Source organism: Ooceraea biroi, chromosome 1 (assembly GCF_003672135.1).
Source record: "Ooceraea biroi isolate clonal line C1 chromosome 1, Obir_v5.4, whole genome shotgun sequence".
In the NCBI taxonomy this organism is placed as follows: Eukaryota; Metazoa; Arthropoda; class Insecta; order Hymenoptera; family Formicidae; genus Ooceraea; species Ooceraea biroi.
This window is the reverse complement of record NC_039506.1, coordinates 20547725-20561483: the sequence shown is the minus strand read 5'-3', so window position 1 is coordinate 20561483 and position 13759 is coordinate 20547725. Positions and strand designations below refer to the sequence as shown.

General features: G+C 41.9%; 3 protein-coding genes across 8 annotated transcripts; 1 reads left to right on the top strand and 2 right to left on the bottom strand.

Moving 5' to 3' along the window:
• Nucleotides 1-159: 159 nt before the first annotated feature.
• On the bottom strand, nucleotides 160-1339 carry LOC105278546 (cytochrome c oxidase subunit 6C-2). Of its 3 annotated transcripts, none has more exons than XM_011337709.3 (3): nucleotides 1186-1339; nucleotides 545-699; nucleotides 160-413 (listed from the first exon to the last, which is right to left on the bottom strand). In XM_011337709.3, exons 2-3 carry the CDS (start codon nucleotides 697-699, stop codon nucleotides 341-343), a joined length of 228 nt encoding a protein of 75 aa, XP_011336011.1. In that variant the 5' UTR covers nucleotides 1186-1339; the 3' UTR covers nucleotides 160-340. The 3 variants fall into 3 exon arrangements, with proteins under 3 accessions (XP_011336011.1, XP_011336012.1, XP_011336013.1); XM_011337710.2 differs by having other exon boundaries at nucleotides 1110-1332; XM_011337711.3 differs by lacking the exon at nucleotides 1186-1339 and adding an exon at nucleotides 1046-1145.
• A 1046-nt stretch (nucleotides 1340-2385) lies between these two features.
• On the top strand, nucleotides 2386-8221 carry LOC105278544. Of its 3 annotated transcripts, none has more exons than XM_011337707.3 (10): nucleotides 2386-2607; nucleotides 3298-3489; nucleotides 3646-3885; nucleotides 3963-4202; nucleotides 4341-4436; nucleotides 4522-4796; nucleotides 4885-4983; nucleotides 5121-5394; nucleotides 5495-5739; nucleotides 5839-6004. In XM_011337707.3, exons 2-10 carry the CDS (start codon nucleotides 3349-3351, stop codon nucleotides 6002-6004), a joined length of 1776 nt encoding a protein of 591 aa, XP_011336009.1. In that variant the 5' UTR covers nucleotides 2386-2607; nucleotides 3298-3348. The 3 variants fall into 3 exon arrangements, with proteins under 3 accessions (XP_011336009.1, XP_011336010.1, XP_026827067.1); XM_011337708.3 differs by having other exon boundaries at nucleotides 2386-2631; XM_026971266.1 differs by lacking the exon at nucleotides 2386-2607 and having other exon boundaries at nucleotides 3349-3489; nucleotides 5839-8221.
• Nucleotides 8222-8430: 209 nt separating this feature from the next.
• On the bottom strand, nucleotides 8431-12445 carry LOC105278543 (serine/threonine-protein phosphatase 2A 65 kDa regulatory subunit A alpha isoform). Of its 2 annotated transcripts, none has more exons than XM_011337705.3 (10): nucleotides 12042-12445; nucleotides 11174-11365; nucleotides 10830-11049; nucleotides 10558-10718; nucleotides 10310-10465; nucleotides 9928-10199; nucleotides 9644-9838; nucleotides 9321-9564; nucleotides 8970-9213; nucleotides 8431-8811 (listed from the first exon to the last, which is right to left on the bottom strand). In XM_011337705.3, exons 1-10 carry the CDS (start codon nucleotides 12123-12125, stop codon nucleotides 8807-8809), a joined length of 1773 nt encoding a protein of 590 aa, XP_011336007.1. In that variant the 5' UTR covers nucleotides 12126-12445; the 3' UTR covers nucleotides 8431-8806. The 2 variants fall into 2 exon arrangements, with proteins under 2 accessions (XP_011336007.1, XP_011336006.1); XM_011337704.3 differs by having other exon boundaries at nucleotides 8431-8806.
• Nucleotides 12446-13759: the final 1314 nt, after the last annotated feature.

Genomic DNA, 13759 nt, shown 5'->3' with positions numbered 1-13759 from the left:
TATGCATTCAATATATTCAACACAAGGCTGTAATTTTAATTTCATTGAAACATGAAGTAATTTGGAAGAGCACGTATCCTGTTCGTCACTCGTTGGAAGAATAGTTGCGTGCTGCTCCAAATTTCAGTACAACACAAAATCTGTAAAAGAAATACTCTCTTTTTCATAATTAAAATAAAATGCGTGAATTAAGTGCGCAGCCAATACGAAATTTGCCGCACACAATTCACAGTGTTCCATTTATTTATCACGTATAGAGACACGATGTATAATCCTAAAGAGAAGGCTACCCTCCATCTCCTCTTTATTTATTGCCTATCTGTTTGTACATGTAAATCTACTAGTCGACGATATAAGATTGCATGAGACCAGCCTCGTTCATTATTTTCAGCTGTTTCTCTGCGTCGTAGGTTCTGGAAAAGGAACAAGTTTAAAGACAGCTGAGTAACCATGAAATCATGTATAGTTGCAGCAAATGCGCGGCATTAGAAAGCGTAATGAGAACGAGCATTAGTGACGTTCTTTAAGTGCAATTGCGACTCACTTGTAGAAGTCCTTGTATCTCTGTGCCCTAACATCTTTGACGAATATCTTGTAAGCCAAAGCTACGGTGGTACTGATTGCGAACATTCCTACAAGGTTCTTCTTGATCTGCGCGGCATGGAGGCCGCGAAGCTGCGGCTTCGGCAAAGCGGACATCTGAAATGCACAAAACTGCTCATGTAAGTTTTCTTTAAACACTCATCCACTTGGGCAGGCATTGCTACTGATAAAGTAGCAATTAACAATACAAGATCTGGATCTTGAGGCTGCAATCAAATCATTGACCGTGCAACAAGTTGACTGAAAAGAAAGGAATAACGTCGAGTATCTCGCTATCAAATTTTGATTATAGGTTACTTGCTTGTCAGAGATTTTTATCGATTTCTCGAACCGCGGATTGTCCTTCAATTGTCAGAGACAATGCAGAAATTTTTAAAGCTCTAAGACTCGCACATGAGACGGCACACGGAAAATGTTATAAATAATTATGTAGCGGACGTACGTTAAAAATCCGATGTTACAGTCTCTCACGGTATATATATATTACATAATATTTTGCGATATACTTAGCGACGCATTTTCTCGAGATACTCCAAATCGTAGGCTAGGGATAGTCTCGCTTTGGTAAAGAGCGTATCTTGCCTTGGCGAATTCTGTTCGCGTCTAAAAGCTTGCCACGATTGCTCTCAAACAATATCTTTGAAAATCAGACAAGTATCGACCGTCGCGTAATAATACTTCATCGAGTATTATCGGGGCCGTCAGATTCTTGTACTTTGGACCCGTTTCCAGAATTCAATGCGGGTGCAGCACTCGCGGCGTTGAGAGTGCACATTGAAACGAGATCTTGCCTCGCGATGGAAAGCTGTGCGCCGATTGGCCGCCTCCCACGAAAGCTCCGCGTTCATTGGACATCCACGTCACTGTCTTTCTAGTTTCTTTCCAAGTTTCTAATTGCGCTAATCGCGCGGTCTTGTAATTTTTTTTCCCATGGATAAAAATCGAATGCGCTCGTGTTTTATTGCGAACGTATTTGTACTTCTGTTTTGAGATTTGTCAATTGACGTGCGAATAAAATTCGCTAAATGTGGCAGCGAATTAATAATGAAAATTGACGGCCGAATACTAAGTTCGAAGAATATCTAAAGGCAGTCTGTGAAAGTACACTGGCTGCTACGTATCAACAATATACCGCCATGTTACGCCTACCAGCAGAGCGTAATTTTCATATGTCATAATTATGCATCAATCTGCTAATATTTAAATTTATTTAAATTCGCTGCTAGAGTCTGCTAGCGAACTATTTAGAATTCTATTTTGCTATACCATATTCATGAAGGTATAAAGTACTTTAAATACATATTATTGAAGACACAAACCATTTTTTCAAAACCCCCAAAAAATCGAAAAAAGGCAATTGTGCCATGGCTTAGGCTGGATGCACTAACCAAAAAAAAGAAAAAAAGCAAAAGTAGGCATAATTTCCTTGGGTGCGATTTCTCATAACAGAAAACGATCACTGCATCTCTTCGTTCAGATAAACAAGAACCGCGTTCTCGCTTATACCTCCTCGATCTAAAATCCGAGCGCGACGACAAATAACAGATACCAGACAAAACAAACAAATTACAGCTTTCAGACAGGCGAGGGAGCCGCAAGTGCGGAGAGACGAGAGAAGTGCATCGCGCGCGCGGGCAGATATCTAACAATTTAACATGATTGGTGACATCTGGACAATTCAATCCCCTCGTATCGCGGCGATAAACGTCGCGTTACGTCATCGATTGTTCCGCGATCGCGAATGAGATGCGCCCCCGAGCGTAGAATCCGGGACTGTCGAAAGGGTTCGAAGGTCGCGCCAGGTCGCGCTCGATCAGTAATGACGAGGGGTTTCGCCGCTGTCATCCGACTGACGTGATTGTGCGCGGACGCGACTGAACGCGACGGTGAACGGCTCGCTCTCGCAGGATGGTTGACTCGCGTCTGCGGATGATCGAGGTCGACGCGTAGCCTAGCCTGGCGTGACGCTGGCGTCCATCTCGTTACGCAAAGCCATAACGAAAGGTGACTAACGTCGTCGCTCGACGAGTGAGTACACGCGTCCTTCGCGCGCGTGCCGTGGCGCACGTACAGCTGCACTCAGTTTGCACCGCGCAAACCCCGTCATTAATGACTCGTTTAATCGAGGCAAAAAAAGCCGCGGAACAAGTTGACTCCACCGCATTCACGCGAACGCCCGTAACGCCCGAGTCGGGACGCGTAACGCTTTAATTCGCGCCGCCTTTCGCCCCGAGTGAGGTCTAAATATATACATGTTGCGTGTGTCTGTCTTCTTCTGAGGATACGCGAATCGATATCATTGTTGTTGGTAACGCGGTGATCTCTCTTTCTCTCGGTGCTCCTACTTGCTCGCGTACGTGCAGGTCGAAGTTTAATCTCGGTGTCTCGTTTCCGCGCAATTTCTGTGTCAATAAGTGCCGCGTTGACAAATTCGCTGAATTGCCTCGCTGAACTGTCGATTTTGCGCGCTTTCGCAATATATCATAGTTTGCAGTACGGTACTTCGACTGTCTCCTGTGATAATGTGCGCGTTCAGCCGAGCAGAACGCTGCGATATTTTTTTACTGCCGTGCATTTCATAGAAGACAATACCACTGAGTTATGACGCTCGTAATACATGCGAGTACGGGCGCACAATACGTCTGGGAAAAAGAAGAATGAAAATTGAGATAAGTGATTTATGTTTGAAAACAGAGCTTTCCAGAAGACAGCTGTAGCAGAGCAGTCGCTCCGTATCCAGTGATCATGGAACAAGTGATCGCGCTGAGTACTCAAAATCCATTGTCTTTGTTGGTCAAGTTTGGCATGATGGCTTGGAACAATAGTTGTGGAACTGAAAATTGTTCTGGTCACGGAGAGTGCCACAATGGGACCTGTCTGTGTGAGGTAATGTGCTTCTGTTGCTTCTTGATCAGCTTCATCCGTTTGTCTTTGTTTGAAGATGACATTCTACATTTATTACTCTGTTACTATCATTACTATTAGTTATTGCAGTTATTACATATAGTTATTACATTATTTTGCTCTGTTGCTCCATTCCAGATCCAATTTGATGGACCTGAATGCCACATTCCAAACCTGAGTTATTACATCGCCTTCGCTACCATCTTCTTTCTGATGGCTTTCGTTTGCCTGATACAACTCGTCATGTGCATCGTCGCAGAGTGGCAAAGGATGAAAGCACCATCTTTCCTGAGAGCATGCAGGGTCACCACTCAGAAAGTGCTTTACTTTGTGGTTTTCCTCGCGTCGATTATACGAGGCGCATACTTTACATCACCAGTATGTAAACGGATATCATTACCTCTGAAATTACGTAGCAGTCGTTTGTTCTAACGCGTTGTCGCTCTTCTCTCCAGACTGCTTTTAAGGAGGGCTGGTCCAGAAGCTTGCTGTCAGCCTATTATCCTCTACTGTTGAGTGGATCATCATTGATCGTCTGCTTCTGGGCCGAGGTGGTTCATCTGAGAAACATTCGATGGGACAAGCCTCAGTTCCTGTCAAAATCTTTCCTGGCTTTTGTCGTCTTCAATATAATAACGTACTCCCTCCTGCTGGCCGAATTTATCACGGCTCAAACGTACTCGCAAGAAGATCGGGTAAGTAACGACGCAAAAAGATGCAATTGTCTCCAACAAGGTTGTGCAATCTGATACAACATTTTACCAAACTGGCATGCGAGTTTAATCGAAGCGAGATAAATCTCTTAAAATAAAAATTGCTTTCATTTTTTGTAGAGTTTTTATACACACGTATTCAACGGCTGTTACGCAGTGCTGCTGTTTATCGTAGTGGTATTCTTCTTGATATATGGTGTGGAGGTGTTTTTCAAAGTACGTTCCTTTTGCATGTAATATCTTTTTTACATTCAACTTTCACGTTCTTGATATATTTACGATACGACTTTTCATCCATCAGGTTCGCGGTGGATTTTTGAACGAGTACCAGGTCGCTTCCATCGCGACGAATAAACGCACGGCCGATGACAGCAAGGTTCAGGCTGAAGATCAGGTAACAGCGAAATTATTTGACCCCGTCCCATCGACGTCCACAGCAGAGCCTCTGCATATGCAGCAGGTGAACACGTCTCAGTTACATCAGTCAAGATTCGGATTACTCTCCCAAGCGTTTATGCTGTTCATCGTAGTCGGTTTTCTGTTCAGCGAGACTCTCAGCGAATTCTGGAAAACAAAGTGAGGAACGAGCTGAGAGAACACAGGAGAAACTTGCGTTACGAATCTCGATTTGTTTTCTGACCCGTGTTCCTTCTCACGCTTTTAGGGTGCCGTTGTACAGCAGGAACTGGCACGACGTCGTATTTCGCGTGATCGAAGTTGGCGTAGCACTCTGGTTTCCCTGTGTCTTGTGGAATTGTATGAGGTAGGTCTGAGAAAGACGAAACGGAAAAAAAATATATTAACATTACCGAATAATTTATAATTTATAAACTAATAAATAATTATAAATTGCAAAATATCTTTTTCGATACATAATGCATCGACGTGTTTGCTCCGTAGTCCCGAGCAGTTGTGGATCCTGAACCCGAAGCGTATACTGAAAAGATTGGACTTGGACCAGGGGAAACATATCAAGGAAATCGAACTGCAGGAGAAGAACGTGTCGCCGGACACTGCGTTCCTCTCCGCGGATGCAACGTCGATCAACAGCAAGGATTGCTGGATCTGTTATGATAGCGACAGGCAGGACGCTGGTCCATTGATACAACCGTGCCACTGCAGGGGTGATGTGAGCGCCGTGCATCACGATTGCCTGCGTCGCTGGCTCGTCGAGGTAACTGATCACAAAAACGATGAAATGTCTCATGAATAATTTTCAAAAATGCTTCGTCCGATCGCGATTCTTTAACCGATTTTTATATCCTTCCCTTCAGAGTTCCGTGAACGCGGACAGTCTCGTTTGCAAAGTTTGCAACACGAAGTACAACGTCGAGCACGCCAGTCGATTGGATTGGCAGAACAGTTTGACTCCGCGTCACTGTCTGCAGACTATCGCCATTGTTACCATGATGTGCGCATCTTCCGCTGCCGCGTGGATCGTTATCCAACTCGTGGAAGGGCCCATCATCAGGATGCTCGCTGCCGGAACCGCCCTGCTCATCATGTACGTCTGCATAAGGTACGTGAATGCGTGAAGCTTCTTGCCTACACCGCGACTCCGCGGAATCACTCGCGTTGATCAGTCGAGCTTGATCATTCGAGAGATCGCTCGTTTCAGATTCCTGAGCATGAACACCGTCGTGGCGTATCAGCGGGCCAAGATCTCGTCGTTGAACATCGTTAACAGCGACAGCGAGAGCAGCAACAGCGGAACCGCGCAAGTCGCGACCATCAGCCACACCGTCTCCGTGGACCTGACGAAGTCGGACATGGCTACGATATAAGGCCGCGAGTCGACCGCATCTTATCGGTGTCTTCCTGCTTGGATCTGGGTCCAATGCGGGAACGGTACTGTAGATTAAGCTTCTGGAGCGACGTGTATATAGGGACGATGGTTGAGACAGGGTACATTGTCGATCAGAATTTTTATTACGACCTTTGTAAAATAACGCGGGGGGTTATTTTATATAGAACGCGGGTAAAGGAAATACCGAGAGAGGATGTACCGTGCCTGTTGCTGCGTTTTACGAGAAATATTTGCCAAACTACTTTCGTATTTTACGTCTCCTGATTCGTTACGTGTTATTCCAAGCGTGTGCAATGTGCAATCTGATTCGTTGTACATGGCACCATTACATTCTATATAATAATCATTATATAATGTATATAATATCTGTTAAAGTTTGAAGTTTCACACGACGGACAAGATATGTTGTACCTTGAGTTACAATACTTCAATTATTTCATCGGTGCATATCGCGATACGTTAAATTCCACATTAGTGCAACGACGGAGATATGTTCGAGTACGCCAACTATATCGAAATCGCTGCGAATCTAGACCGTAGACCGTAGTCTAGCACTGCGAATGCTACAAAATACTTTTTATCCTTTTTTCAAATAAGAAGAAAGGCAGGAAGCGTTTTGTAGCACTTGCAGTGCTAACCAAACTACAACCTGTATCAATATGATCTGTAAGCAATTAACATACCTAGCATAACGAATTTTTTGGAATAAAAAGATGTCAATAATGTCGTTGCCAATCTCCAACGGAGCAACCTCCTTGTATTAATATTTACAGTTGCGTTTTAACGTTTCATCGATAAATATGAAGTATATGTAAGAGGCATGTTAATAGCTTTATGTACATATATCTACTGTTATTTATTAAGACCTAAACAAATGATAGGTTGTTAAGTAAGCTGACGTATTAAGTTAATTACATAGTAAAGTAAGAGATTTACAAGGTAGTCCGCCATCAATTATTTTCCCTTGATCTTTTCCACGATCAGAAATTCAGAAACGAGTATTACGTATCAGATATCAATATGACTAATTCCGTAGTAACAAAAAGTCTGTTGTATTACGGACTGCATCGGAAAAAGTGGGACAGTATAGTAAAGTATGTATTAAAAAGTTTCTGCTTACGTGTAAAGAAACTAAACGTCTAGAAACATCGTGGCTGCGGTAACACTGTACAGATCATATCTCGAACGATTACGTTAACAATTATTCAGCTACGTTGCAGAGGTTGCATAGTAATTACAGACATAATTTTGTAAAATGATGAGACGTTATTTCCATATAAGATATAAAGTATCTTTATATATACATAAAATGATAATAGATTAGAGAATGTGCTTCATAGTAACATGTATATAAATTTATAAACAGTTCTGGGGATGTATGGGTTCATTTTCTCTTCTATATGTTTTCTATATATGCAAAAATAACGAATTATGTTGGGTAATTCCGAGATTGTCGTATCGTGACATTGTATTCTATTCATTAATGACTCTGAAAAAAATTCAAGCGTCACATATACATAGGCTCAGTGATGGTTGAAGATCCATAGATAAATATTAGGTAGTTTCGAACAAAAAGGAATTTATATATTATCCAATATCGTTTCCAATATAATAATCACACACCGTAAAACCAACGTATCTACAAAAGCTCAAGAAATATAGACACAATAGTATATATAGTTTAGTATAGTAACATCCGTATATGAAAACAAAGTCGTGCAACAACAGCGCGCTTATCTAATGCAATAAGCGAATAAAGTTACGTTATTACTGTATGTGTCTTATTACGATATGTTAATTATGTTAAAAATTACTTACCGATCGCACCTTATAATTTGAAGTCGTATCTAATTGCTCTACTTGCGTAAGCGAAAGATGTAGCTATTAGATGACACTTGTATCTTACTTGTTAAAATTATGTTTTTTTTTAAAGAGATTCGTAACAATCTAATGAATAGATAATTCGTTTTAAGTTTGCTAATGTGCGGATTAATTAACGTTGAACGCGTTCGTCAAGACAAATACAAAAATGCGTCGTCTTCATAGTACTGATGTATACTCTACATTCACGAATATCAAATCTGACAAACGTTTATTGGGAACTAATTAAACAATAATAGTAATAAGCTGTGATATCATGTAATGTAAGATGTCCATATTAATGGCTATGAAATAAAATGTATTATAACAAGAAGCTTGATTCTTTAAAAATAATACGTAACTTGCATTAATTGCCCGTAGAATTAAAGCAAATTACATTGATTATTGAATTAAAATTCTGTCATTGTCAAAGGAATGTGCTAAACTCTCGTTCAACGAAAGCAGAGATGCATGTTGACTCGTAACTGGATGTGCAATTACAGAACCGACTCTGAGAGGTTTTTACTTTATTATGCTTTTTTTTACATTTTTATTACGCTTATAGTATTTTTTTAAGACAATTACAATTATATATGAGAAATATATAGAGAATATAGAGAAATACCAATTAAAATCGAATAATGTACTTCTTAATGCAGAATAAAGTATATATATATATAAGATATACAAATACAACATAACTTAAGGTATACGGTTTTTAACACACATACACACATGATATACTAATTAAAGTTTGTATGCCTCATTGTTGAAGCCTGTTTCGACACAGTGCATTAATATTACCTGTTGCCGTATGTAAAGTGAAATATCGTGTGTTATCGCATGTTACTCGTTTCTCTCTTCAAGTTTAAATCGATTATTGTTGAATAAGTGATAAATGCACTCTGTACTCCTCAACCTACGCTGAAACATTCGATATATATATATAATTACAGGTAAAAACGTAATAAACAGTAATTTAAAAGAGACAACCAGAATAGAAAATGCGGATACCACACAGGTATTTAATTATTCGTTACGTTCAGTTACGCATTAATTAGATACACTAACGACATGTTTACCTGCAGTACCAGTAATTGCCTCTGAAGCGAAGTATTTCACGTCCACGTCGCTGTCGGCGTTGAGTTTGTCGAGGATCGGTTTCACTTGAGTCTGGACTGCCGACGGCTCGAGGAACGGCCCGATTCGTTGGAGGGTCTTGGCGACGTTAAATCTCACGTTCGCGACGTTGTCAGCTGCCATCGCCACTACGGTTGGAAGCATCACCTTCGTCGTTATCTCCGGACCGCACACTTCCGCCAAAACCTACCAAAAAGTGTGAAAATTGCGTAAACTTGCGTCTTGGAGAATACGCGTTATTAATCACTGTCGGATTAGCGTCGCCGCTTTTAAAGATTCATGGTGCAGCTCACATTGATACAGAACAGGCACGTCATCCTGTGAAGATAGTTCTGGTCCCTGGACATGGCCAAGACTTTCGGTATCACCGTATTCTGCGCCCATTCAGCGCCGAATTTCTCCACGAGTTTCTTCAGATTCAACGTCGCCGCCTCCCGGATCGCGTAAACGTGATCCACCAGCCAGGTCATGCACAGCGAGTTCAGCTTCTCGTCGAAGAATTCTACACCAAGCTGTCCGGCCAGCAACGGCATGTACCTGTTATTAGTAGCTGTTAATAAATTAATCAGTCAGAAAGACTGTAACGACTCTGTTAAAACGGAATGAACGTAATTACTCGATGATGGCCAGTCGCACGCGCCACTTGGAGTCCTCGGCCAACTCCACGATGGCGGGTAAGAGCGACTGCGAGAGTTGCTGTATACCGATGACCTCGTTAACGCACTCCAGATTACTGATGATGTTGAGTCGCACCTCGGGACACTCGTCTCTAAGCTGCGACAGGAATAGGGGTAACAGATGCTCGATCGTGCTGCAAAAGTACCGATCGAACACGATTAATCGTTGCAATGCACTTTATCGATATTGCATTACACACTGAAATCGCGTATTGTTGCGTACTTGTGCTTGCCGAGGATGGGACTCAATCCCATGATCACGCTCGCCAAAGCCGACTTCACGTGCTGGTTGGGATCCGCGACGAGTTCCTTGACTATCGGCAATATGTTGGTCATTATTATGGATTCCTGGTTGAACTGATCAAGATTCTGACAGAAGTCGCGGACTTTGTCAGCCGCGGCGGCCCGCACCTCCGCCTCGATGTCCTTCAGCAACACTTGAAACGCCGGTACGAGATCCGTTTTCGTGATTTCCGGGCCGACAGCCTTTTGAAGCTGAAACACATTTACGTGCAATTTAATAAAAATAAAGATTTATTTATTTTTCAAAATTGGACTTTTGATTTTCGATTATGGTTATACTCGTTTCAGATAATAATGCGTACATCCGTAAACTTGTCCGCCACCATGTAACGAACCCGCCATGACTGATCGCTGGCGCTCTGGCGGAGCGTAGGCATGACCAATTGTTCGACATCCTCCTGCTGCAGCAACGCCGCAATACTGACGCACGCCTCAACGGCTAAAAGACGAACCGAATCCTGCAAAGTAATTAATTAGTTTAGCTTAGTAGAAAGCAGAAAGAACGAAATTCCACCAGAGAATTTCGACCGAGAGAGTTTCGTGCACTTGCCTGTTCGTCCTGAGCGAGTATAACAAACATGGGTATTAAATCAGACTTAAGATACTCGATTTCCACGACTTTCGCGAATTCACCTAATTTAGAGGCAGCTGACCGTCGTGCCATGGGTGTATCGTCCTGGCACAGGCTGCGAAAGTGATTTCGTAGTTCACCTGCAACGTTTACGAGACATTAGCGAGTTATTTTGCATCCACTTTGCGTAAAACTTTATTTTACGTTGAAAAACTTTTCATAACAATTTACCGAAACAAATATATGATTACCTTTGATGGTTGGGCTCACCCTCGGATAACAAACGCTGAACAAGCCGCATGCCGATGTCCTTGATGTGAACCAATCCCCTGAAGCCAAGCGTTGCACCAAGGGCACAAAGTGCTCTTCTAGATCCGCAGGACTATGCTGCGCCGCAATATTCCTTAAAGATTCAACAGCCTTGTCGCGGACTACCGTCTCCTCCACGGTCGCCAGAGATTCCAGCGGTGGCTAGATTAAAAATATATCAGTCATTTCTTTGTTAAACATTAGAAGGAAAACACATTACAAGAAAAAATGAGATAAATGCCAAATTTGCAGCAAATAATTAGACAAATCTAAAATCCATTCTTACTAATAGACAGTGCACGTATTCTGGCCCACCAACGAGGGGAGTGAATGTGCCGAGCTGCTCGGCCAGTGCCAGAAGGACCTCATCCTCATCGTAGATGGTCTCGGTCAGGAATGGTATCAACTCGCTTCGCGTTCGTTCGATGCCCAGAGCCAGTGCAATCGTTGACAATTTTTTGATCGAGTTGAGACGTAGCTGCAACAGGAAGCAAGCTGTTACATATACATTCTTCACTCTGACACATTCACAGGAACAGCGAATATCATGCACTCCCCAAGGCTGCGTTCAGATTCCTTACCCTGCACCTAGGATGCACCTGCTGTGTTGGAGTGAGAAAGATAGAAGAGTGAGATTTATTAAATTAAGGGCCGATTGTTCTAATTTCTTGATAAGTTTTACTGGACAGGTAGGCATATCTTTATCTCTTTTCAGATAAGTTCTAAAAAAGAGATGAAGATACGATACCTGTCGGGTAAAGCTTATCAAGAAGGTGGGACACTCGGCCCTGAGGAAGAGAGAGGTGAGCACCCAGGTAGAGAAACTGAACGCAGCCCAGCATCCTGAATTTGAGCTTGAATGCTCAACGCGGCCGGCAGATGTCTCTCTCCAACAAGTGCATTAAAATTCCGGGAATTCCGGACTTGTGTTATCAAATATACATCCACCGAGATTGCCGTAGGCGCGAACACGCGAAAAATGCTCCGATTTCCATCTTGTGTACCACTACGGGGCTTTTGACGCTTTTTTAGGAGCTTTTAGGAGCGACAATGTCACGGGAAGAAATATCTTCGACAGGACACGAGGAAAAGTGCAGTGGAACCGGAAACTCGCCCGCGCGCTCGCTCGCTCCGATGACCGTCGCGATGATTACCTGGACGTCCTCATTCTTCAGCTCGTCGATCAGAACCGCGATCGGATAGAGGCTGTCGTCTGTGGCAGAGTCGCTCGCTGCCATTTTGTTGCCCGATATACTGGCGGCCGTGTATGCGTGCACCTTAGGCCGCAGCGTTCTCCACTCGCGTTGTGTCGCCGATGCGTCGACGCCGGGATGCGCGTGCCTTCGGGCGACCTCGAGGTGGACACCGTAAACTCAGAGGGGGTTACCGTGCGCTCAATTAATGCTCCAGCATAAGTGCTGGACGCTCCTGGTAACTAACAATCTGAGAATTCAGTATTCCCGCGAGTCACGACTTTATACGACTAGCTGAACACTCCCTGAATCGTGACATTAACGATGATTCGGCTCGCGCGAGATGTCGACGTTATCCTGCCGACGCTCGCACCCGCAGCGGATTCTGGCTGAAGCGCGATGGACTCCGCAGATAAAACAGATCTCGCTATTAACTGCGATTGTTAATGACTAGTTTTAGTTGCCGGTCAGTTAAGTTTCTGAGAATTGAACCGGTTGGTTATTATTCTGCAGGTGCAATCTTAAAAGTGATAAGAGGATTGCCATTTCACAGGCGCTTTGCATCAGCTTCTTTTTTTAGTCGTGATCTAATTTTCCACTACTATAATTCAAAGCATAAAACAAATATAGCTTTTAGCTATAAATACGACAATTTAAAAACAGCCCCAATAGCCAACTCTGTCGAAAACAAATATCATCAGAGTCTGCTACAGATTTTGTTAGTAGAAACGCTACAGATTTGACGCAGGTTTTGTCTTTTCTATACTGTTAGCAACATAGTAACAGAAACATAACAAAATCTGTAGGCATAACCAATCTGCAGCGCACATTTGCACTATTTCTGCCGCCAATCTGCTGTTTTATTATATCAGCAGGATTTGGCAACAAAACAAAAGCTTAATGCGGACACAGATGGCACCGTATCTGCTGTATCATTCTGATTAAATGTGTTTCCGATCTGTTGACATATTGTTAATAATTTGCTTATTGGGAGATTAGAAAAAGATTTTATGTCTGATTATAATAATTATTATAATTATATTTTAATAGAATGAAATAAATTTGGAGTTTTAAATTATATGCTAAAAAAGAACAAATTAGACAAATGTATGATTATTAAGTAATATAGGAATTGTAAAATTAATTTATTCTAATATAAAATTGATTTGATTAAATTAACGAATATGTATAGATTAATATATAAATAATGTTGCTGTTGAGAAAAGTTTAAACACTTGACTATACTTATATACGCAGTCCGAGATATTGTGATAAGCATTGTTACAATAATATGTAACAATTCGCTTATTATAACTTATTGTTTTTTAATGTAACAATTCTTCGCGCTGACTAGCGTATATCACGCATTGTCTATAATAATTTCATTGACATCGATTTTCCCTTTGTCACTGTTTTCGGAGATTATTCTTGCGTTATTCTTGGATTTCGAAAATTCTAATTCTCTGGTTTGGAGACTCGTTAATATAAAGGTCGATTTCTAAATTTTGCTAGAAAAACTGCTTGTTAACAGGGTGTTGAGCAAAACATATCTGTCCCGTAGAATGTCACGTATGAACGTAAATTCCAAATTTCAAGATTTTCGTTAAAGATTATATGATTGCAAAATCTTCAATATGAAAATTTAGGCAATACAATACAACAAAGAAAATACAATTGTC